At 35.2% G+C, this 9,468-nt stretch overlaps 1 protein-coding gene across 4 annotated transcripts in view; it reads left to right on the top strand.

The window, feature by feature from the left end:
• galnt13 (polypeptide N-acetylgalactosaminyltransferase 13) overlaps positions 1-9,468 on the top strand; it is a 68,058-nt gene that overhangs the window by 3,331 nt on the left and 55,259 nt on the right. For all 4 annotated transcript variants that reach the window (XR_001606546.1, XM_016252278.1, XM_016252277.1 and 1 more), the window contains exon 2: positions 6,015-6,259. Coding sequence is in view for 3 of the 4 variants with exons in the window: in XM_016252278.1 (XP_016107764.1) it covers positions 6,118-6,259 (142 nt within the window). In the remaining variant the exon portion in view is untranslated. The remainder of the gene's footprint in view (positions 1-6,014; positions 6,260-9,468) is intronic.

The following is a 9,468-nucleotide window of genomic DNA, read 5'->3' as shown; positions in this document are numbered from 1 at the left end:
GCTGGTCCTTTGCTGGTTTATGCTGGTCATGTGCTGCTAAAGGACCAGCATAAACCAGCAAAAGACCAGCACAAACCAGCAAAGAACCAGCAAAGGACCAGCATGAACCAGCATCCCAGCGTCAAAACATACCTAATCAGCATATGCTGTTTTTTTCAACAGGGATGTCAGCATCTGTCCTGCACGATCCAAAACCAAAGACATCCAAGAAAAAAACAAAAAATAAAAAAAAACACCTAATGCAGGTTATTTATATATTTATTTAGCCTATTTATTTATTTATTATGTGTTAACATTTAAACTTGCGCTTCTGGGGCTTGTACAATTTACAAATCCACATTTACCTGTACATATCACCGTGGCATAATTGACATTTTAACAGTTTTGTATTTAAATGACTGAGAAGTGATGAGTGTTGATGTTTAGCTCGTGACAAAGTACAGTGGTATCGCTATGCTAGAAATAGGGGTTAATTCAGAATAATTGGGTCTCAGTCATCTCAGTGTCAAAAAAAGTGTCCCAATTTGCCTGGATTTATTAAGCTGACAAAATATGCCGTTCTTAGTTAAATGAAAATCAAAACCTTTTTGAACATTGTGAAAATTCATGCTTAACAATGCAACCAGCAACAATCATTTTATGTTGCCTTGTTAAGCATGGACTTAAAACATGCTAGCTCTGTCAGATATATAGACTGTAGATATTAGGGTATGTGTGTCATAAAACACTTCTTTGTCTTGTTTGGCAGTTTAAATGTTCGATAACAAAAACTGACTTAGGAAAATGTCAGCAAATATATGCTAATGATCTCACTGTTCTTATGTCTGCATGTGAACATTTATTCAATTGCATAATTAAGGCAACTTGTTCTATGTGAGTTCTGCTTATTTGACATTTGACATCGAGACAATGTCTTAAAATTCTGCATAGCTAAAATAGTCTCTTTGTTATTAGTAAACTCGACTAACAGACTTTGCAAAGGCCCAATGTTTAGTGAAAGCCTCTTAATTAAGACCCAATCAATGTTTTCCTTGGGCTTTGAGTTTCAGGAGACTACTAATAATAATATCTTAGACGTAACTGTACACTGAAGGGCTGAGTTTTAAGACTTTACACCAGTCTGCTGGCTAATTGAATCTGTAAAAGAAATCAAACAATTCGGACATTTAAAACCAAAGGAGCCTGGAATATTTCAGCGAATTCAATTTCACACTTATTCTTTTATTAATTTTTAAACTTGTCAAAGAAAATCTGATTACCTTTTACCAAGTCTACACTGGATAAGAGCATCACGTTGCTTAGAAAGTAAACTCATCATAATAAATTAATTTGTCTATACTAGAGTCCCGAAAGAAAAGAGATGCAGACCCATTCTATTTCTGAAGGACTACATCCTTCTACACTGCTACATCCGACAACAGGACAAATAGATTTGAAATGTTCACACGGATGTATCCATACAGCCCTTAGACTTTGCATTGCATTGCTTAAATTGATGCGCCGGTAACTATGTAGATGTGAATGTGTTCTGAGTTGTTTTTGAGAGGTGTTGATAAGTTGCTAAGGTGTTCTGTTTGGTTGCTAGGGCAATGGTAAGCAGTTGCTTACTGGCACAGGTCAAAATTTTCTGCTTTCACAAGTACCTTGAGACATTTTTCATTTTTACTATATTTATAATCAGATAAATGTAGCCTTGCTGAGCATAAGAGACTTCTTTCAAAAACATTCAAACATCTCACTGACCCTAAATTGTAGAACAGTAGTGTGGGTATGTTGGTTTGTAGTATGAATACCTTCCTGGAAATACTGCATCCACCAAATTAGCATTGTCTTTTGACCCAGATGCTCTTTGATATTTGATACTCAAAACAACAGTGAAAGTAATTTTCAACTTTTTGAATTTGATGACTCGGGTTCAAATCTATAGGATTTTTCCCAGGTGAAAACATTTAGTTGTGATTGTTTTCTAACACTATAAGAAAAGTTTGGCCCAAATGTACTGTGTTCATACACTGAACAAAATTATAAACACAACGCTTTTGTTTTTGCCCCCATTTTTCATGAGCTGAACTCAAAGATCCAAGACTTTTTCTATGTACACAAAAGGCCTATCTCTCTCAAATATCGTTCACAAATCTGTCTAAATCTGTTTTAGTGAGCACTTCTCCTTTGCCAAGATAATCTATCCACCTCACAGGTGTGGCATATCAAGATGCTGATTAGACAGCATGATTATTGCACAGGTGTGCCTTAGGCTGGCCACAATAAAAGGCCACTCTAAAATGTGCAGTTTTATCATATAGCACAATGCCACAGATGTTGCAAATTTTGAGGGAGCGTGAACAATATTTAAGAGAAATAGGCCTTTTGTGTACATAGAAAAAGTCTTAGATCTTTGAGTTCAGCTCATGAAAAATGGGGGTAAAAACAAAAGTGTTGCGTTTATAATTTTGTTCAGTATATGAAGGAATTTTCTCTATTGTTTTTACACAGGTATTTTACCTATATTAATTTTTTCCCATACATTTCCCATCAAACCACACGATTTGAGGGATCATTCATGCATGTAACACTAACGGTGCTGGATGAGTTATGTGTCAAAATGTGTTTGTTGAGATCTATAAACCTAAACATGAGCAATATTAAAGCCCAAAGTATACTTTGGCCGTCCGTGTGACTTTTTTCATTATCTGCGTTATAAACCTGTAAAAATGTCCCTAAATTCTAATTAAAATATTCTCAAGGATTGTTAACAAAGACATGCTTGACTGATTGGTTAAAAAACGACAACAATCATTTATTTATAATTTGTATAGATCTTGAACAGTGCTTGAACGGACCACGACTGGAGCTTTTCAGTGGTTTGGTGAGGCCTGTTAACTCAGCTATTCCTGAGGGAAGTTCATTCTGGTGTCGAGCAGATGCTCAACAACATTTGTGATCAAATCTGAGATTACAGCCCGTTTGCTTGTGCTGTGAGCATTTTGATTCAATTATATGAGTCAGATGACTGATTCTTTTCATGACTAGTTAATCCCATTCTATTGCCATGTTGGGTTTTATATTGTCAGGGAATTTCTTACATAACTCATGATAAAGTCTTTATAGTTTTATTTTTTAAAGATTAACACTTTAAGGACCCATTAGTTAGCGATAACTAACAACAAGCAATTAATCTGATACAGTATTTAATCATATTTGTTAATGTTAGTTAATAAAAATTCAACTGTTAATCAGCTAACATTGCATTGTTAGTTCATGTTAGCTCAGGTCCCTTAAATAACAATAACAGACAGATTTTAATAATGTATTAATACATGTTGAAATTAACATTAACTAAGGTTTATAAATGCTTTAGAAGTATTGTTAGTTCATGTTAACATTAGTTATAATGTCGTTTACTAATGTTAACAAATCAAACCTTATTGTGAAGTGTTACCTTTTAAAGATACATTTCTAGTTCAACGAGAGTTCACAGCGTTTGAGATGTGCTGTTTTATTACCACAGTCAATCAAGCAAAGGTCATGTGTACAATAATGGACTAAAATTGGAAGTCTATGGGGAACGTCATTGGGCAGGATAGATGTAAAAATACACATTGTTTCAAAAGTACAGCCACAGGACTATTCTGCAACACTAAATAATTTATGTAAGCACTTTAACAAGCTGCACATTTCCGTTTTAACCATCTGAAATTTCTTGTCCAGTAGACTTTAAATTAAGTGTATTACTGCAAACATGGTTGTTGTTTATTTTTAAAAACTGAGGGCCAAATCCAAATAATTTTTCTGGCAATCGACAGCACATCACAGATGCTGTCCATACTGTATTTTGAAGATTAACTATTCCTTTAATAATATCCATAAACATGTATTAGTGGTATGAAACCATCTGTTCTTTAAATGTCTGTGTTTGTTTGATAGATTTTAATTTGACTCTTTCCAGTGTTCATTCTCAGCTTTTGAGTATATATATATATATATAATGGATTCTGGCGTTTGTGTTCACTGTGTGCTGTCCAGGCGTTCCCTGGAGGAAAAGGACAGACAGTCTGGAGTGAGTGTACTGTTTCCAGACTGCAGGATAGAGCCTAGAGAAGAGAGAACAAGAGAAGCACTTCCTACAGTATAACAGGAGTGAGCTTATTGTGTCACATCCCTTGATTTTTAATAGTAGCTGAGCTGTCTTTAAAATAGTTTAGTTTCTAGTATTGAGCAACTTTTTCCGCCCATTAAGTAGTGTTAGTGTAGCGTAACTAAATGCTACATTGCTGTTGTTTATAACGAAGGGTTTGCAACTTTACAGCTAAGATACCTGGGGTAATAATGAAATATAATTAACTTCTGATAAACCTTCCATATTTAGTATCATTTGGAGTCCAAGCTAAGTTTAAAGATGTTTACTGTTTTAAGTCGAACCAATTTACTGTATAAGAGATTCACACACATGCTTTCATTGGAAAGTCCTTTTTAATTTGTACAATTTTACAATTGTTATCTTCTTATAGAATCAGTTTTTCTTTCTTTCTCCATATTAGCTAGGGTAGATTGTTGGTACAATAGATGATGGGTAGTTTGTATCTTGTGAAGCTACACTGGCGGACATGGTGTGTTGTCAAGCATACTTAAGAATGTTAATTCTCAGACTAATTGGAAGTACATGCCTGTTGTTATTATAATATTACATCGCTTCTCTCGCATTTCCAACCCGATCTCATGAAAGTGCGTATAAATAGTAAGCCAAATAAAAACTGAAACTCGTGGTATTGCTACGCAATGGGTAAGTTTAGGGTTGTGGGGTAGATGCGCATCATATGTACGCAAAAACTGCGTATCATATGCACGCCAACAAATTTCGTATCATATGCACGCGAAAACTGCGTATTATATGCACGCCAAACACATGCGTATCATATGCATGCCAAAGTCCATTTTTGTGTATCAATAGTTTTCGTTTTTATTTGGCGTACTATTTATACGCATTTTCATGAGACCGGACTCGCATTTCACAATGCTTTCGAAGTGAAATGTCCAGTGAAGCTAAAAGCGCATTCTGTTTTATTTGAAACAGCATGTGAAATCTATCAACTTTTTAAACCGCTAGTTGTTGAACGTATCCCAGCAGTTCGGAAATTAAATGTCCCGTAAGTGGTGCTAATAGGTTTATGCTGTACCCGGTGAGCTACCGAGCAAGATTACTACATCAGAAAAGCTGTACGTATGTGATGCAAATGTCAAAATGTATTCATGTACAAATCATGCACTATGGTAAAAGTGATAATCTGCACAAATATGCACTTGTAATTAGAAATTATGGGGAAAGGAATAAGGAATGTGGTTGCTTTTTTTACTGCCTCTAGTGGTAATTTCAGCTTGAAACGGCAATGAATATTTACGTTTTTGGAAAAACGTAGAGGCAGTGTTACTGTGGTGGTAACTAACTTAAGTACAAGGGGTGATACAATTACTTTTAAATCCAATTCCAATATTACTTAGGTAGACAGAGGTATTATTAGTATTATTATTATTATTATTATTATGTAATGGCCCTCAAAAGTCAAAGTTTTTTGAAAGGCCATAGTAATTACAGCATTTTTAGCAGGTTAACCAGCCAAATCTTGACCCCTGTAACAGTTCACCAGAGATAAATTGGAATGCAAATCGCAAAACATGCAGTGCTTTTTGAATTCTGAACAAGGCAATCTGTGAAATCAAACTTTCATAGCTACAAGTACTTGCGTTTATATACTTGCACACTATATATAAAAAATTTTTTTTTGTGAGTCGTAAAACATCCGACTTTTACAATGAGTAGATACATGACTCTGAAAAGAGAATCAGGGTTTATATCAGACCTGCCTGTTATACTGATCAGACTTGGTCTTTAACTCAGTTTGATGTTTTGGTATGAATCTTTTCTAAAGACTAAATGAATAGTGTATCTGGCTCTGTGTGGTCTGAGTTTTGCAAAGAAGGATCCAACTAATATTTATGCCTTTCTTGTCATTCTTCAGTGGGATGACGTCTCAGCGTGTGTCCTGTCACATCGCCCCCTGCCCCATCTCCTGTGTCCCTCTCATCTGTCCATCTGTGGGGTCCTGACGCCAGCAGGGGCTCATGAGACGCTTTGTGTACTGTAAGGTGGTGCTGACCACCTCTCTGGTCTGGGTGCTAGTGGACGTCTTCCTGCTGCTGTACTTCAGTGAGTGCAACAAATGCGACAACAAGAAGGACCACTCACTCCTGCCTGCGCTCAGAGGTGAGTCTGACCGTTTAACAGAACACAAAGTTTTATTATTTACCTGCAGGGGTGCAGGTATCCACTCTTCATACTTTCTACCTATAGCAGCAGGAGCAGCGAGTGTGCCTTCAGTGCAGCTGGAATTGTTATAGAAGAAAGAAGGATTAAAACTAGGGCTGCCCAGACTAAAGATTTTTCTAGTCGACTAGTTGTTAATTTAAGCCAACTAATTACACGTTTATATTTATTTTAATTACTTAAATATGTACCATAATGAATATAGCTTGCTGCAAAGCACCGACAAAAGTAATGAGTATGAATATGTCAGGGAAAAGAAATAGTAAGGAGATATTTTAATTATTTATTAATAAACTAGTGCTTTCTCTTTCAGTGTCAGCTCCCAAGATAAAGCTCTGCAGTACAGTGATGCGCCTTTAGAGAGCATTTTCATATGGATTACATAATGAGAGTGTTTTTGTTTTCGATTTGAATTGGTTTGTTTTAAAGTAGACATTTCAATATCTCTGTAGATATATTTCTCATGTCATTTAGGCAAGCACCCTATACACTATGTTTCGGTTCATTTTTTTGTGACGCGCTCCAGTTCACGGAGACGAGAGGCATAAAGCGCATCCTGTTAGCTGTCTTTAATTTACAAAAGCACAACATTTTGTTGATATCGTGAGTATACACAAATATAAGCTTTTACAGGGTGATGAATGATGTGTTACTCTTATCTGAGCAAAAATGACGGCGTATTTTAAGTTGTTTCCACTGTTAGCACAGGAAAAAATGCCAGTGATCACGCCGGCGCCTCCGTGTCATGCAGTAAGCGCACTTTTAGTTTGGGATTTTACTTTTTTTATTAGAATAACTGTTGGAAACTCTTGGAAATAAGAATAGTCATGCCCTGTGTTGAAGCCTAGGTGTAAGGTAAGACAACCTGCTTGTTTTTTTTTTTATTTAGATTGTGTAGCCCTAATGATAATATTTAAATTAACATTGTGATATTCTTGAAGTGTTTTATATCTATTGTATAAAACATTACATTATATTTATATTTATTGTAGGCAAGTCAAGTGTTGATCCGAGGGTCTAAATTGATCGAACATGTTGTCAACTCGCTATTGGCTGCTGGCCGCTTGGTCGTCACTTTAAAAAACAAAGACTTTAATTTAACAAACAAAATGTTTGGAGCATTTTTTTCTAAATTAACTTAATAAATAAATGAAAATAAATATAACCACTTTGCCATTAAAAACAAAACTGAACTATTTTAATGGCTGCATAGGTTGTGTACTGTGGAGGGGGAAAAAAGTAATAATTAAAAAAAATTATAATATACTGTATACATACAGTGTGTGTATATATATATATATATATATATATATTTGAGGCCTGTGTAGGGCTTTACTGCCAAACACAAAATGTCATGTTTTGCAGATGTATTCCAATTGCTCTATTTTATACAAGTAATGACTGTGAGGACAAATGCCAATCTTGCAATGCATCGCATTAATATATATATAATATAGCTTTAAAGGGATACCCACACCGCCGTCATCATTTACTAACCCTCATGTCAATCTAAACCTGTACTCATTTTGAAGAATGTCTTGTCTCTCTTGTCTCTTAAAGTGCTCACTAGCTGCCCATTTCTTACAGTTTAATCCCAGCACTATCAAGTCCTTGTCCTCACTTTAACGCTTTGCGTGGTAAACAGGTTTAACTCTTACCATAAGCTGCTTTCAGGTTTAGATTATGTTAATCACAGTCTTACTCTCTTTAGAGCACAAGTACATCAAATGCCTTGTTATGAATTTAGATTCTGTGTCTCTAATAAAGTGGACAAACAGGAAGCCAGTGTCTGTCTGAAATACAATCTGAATCTATGCATTCAGGATTTAATAATGGCAGGAAAGCTATTAAGGTATTAAACAGTCAGGTGAGGCCTAATCAGCCACAGTGCTGAAAGAGCAGGGCTTAGAAGCACTGCAGTCTGTTGGCTATTTACGCTAGATCGTTTTTTTATGAGGTTGAGTCAGTTTGAAGATCTTCTCTTATTGAAGTTATTGCCAGTGATTAGCTCAGCCCTGATGGTCAGGGGTGGTTATCTAACGGTCATGGATCTAACACAAAACTTTGAAGTTCAGTTTCAAGCAGAGAATTTCATACATTTCAGCAACGTACATATACAGTGCATGTACCAATGTGCACTATACTGGTTTTGGAACCATAATTCCTTGTTATCATCTTTATCTCTTTGCCTGATTTCTTACTACATATGAATTCTCCTAAATATTTAGTTAATTATAGAGTTTAACTTTATTGGCTAGCAAATATCTTAGATATAAAATGTAATTGCCACAGTACTTCACTGATCTTCTGATGTGAATCTTTCCATATTTTGCCTAATGTAATAGATGTGAAGAAGAAGTCCACTTCCTCTGGCATTTAATCAATAGTTTATATTATTTAATTCTGTAAACAAACAAACAAAAAAAATTGATTCTGACATTAGTGGGGACAGCAGCCTCATTTTTGCATTTATGATCGACGTTTGACAGCAATTTCATGTCTTCTAAATTTGATGTTTAACAATTTCGCTTTCTGTACCTCAAGATAGAATATATAAACAAGCATACATTCTGAAATTTAGGTTATTAAGTTGACTTAAATTAATATTTTTTTGTAATATCAGAAGTTAAAGGTGACTAATGACAACAAGAACAAGAAGGCAGTTTAAAAGAGACTTGAATTTTATTCAGTCTGTAGTGCAATCATTAACATCTCTCATACATCAGCATCAGAGTACATACATAATATATGGACAGAACTTACAAATGGGGGGTGGGGGCTCATAGTGGTTGTGGGGGAGGGGGGGTGTTCTTAATGACACTGTACATCACTTTATTTTAATATAATAAATTTATCAGACCATTGGAGATTCTGAGAAAAAATAAATAAAATGCGCGGGACCCTACTGTTCAACTCAACTTTGTTGCACATAGATAAACTGCACACTTTAATTTTGTGATATTCTTGCTACCAGTTTGCTTCATAAGTTTAACAACATTAAGTTGAAGTTAATGTGTGTAAACTATCATGCAACTGAACAGTCAACATATGTTTAAACACATGTTCTTACTCTGTCCATGCATTAAATGCTGTTTTCTAGTGTATTTACTTTAAAGGGGTGGTTCACTGTTTTTTTTCTAGGCTTGATT

This window comes from Sinocyclocheilus grahami, unplaced genomic scaffold (assembly GCF_001515645.1).
Source record: "Sinocyclocheilus grahami isolate Dianchi unplaced genomic scaffold, SAMN03320097.WGS_v1.1 scaffold1098.1, whole genome shotgun sequence".
Lineage (NCBI taxonomy): Eukaryota > Metazoa > Chordata > Actinopteri > Cypriniformes > Cyprinidae > Sinocyclocheilus > Sinocyclocheilus grahami.
Note: the sequence above shows the minus strand (reverse complement) of the source record. Positions and strands in the feature narration are given on the sequence as shown.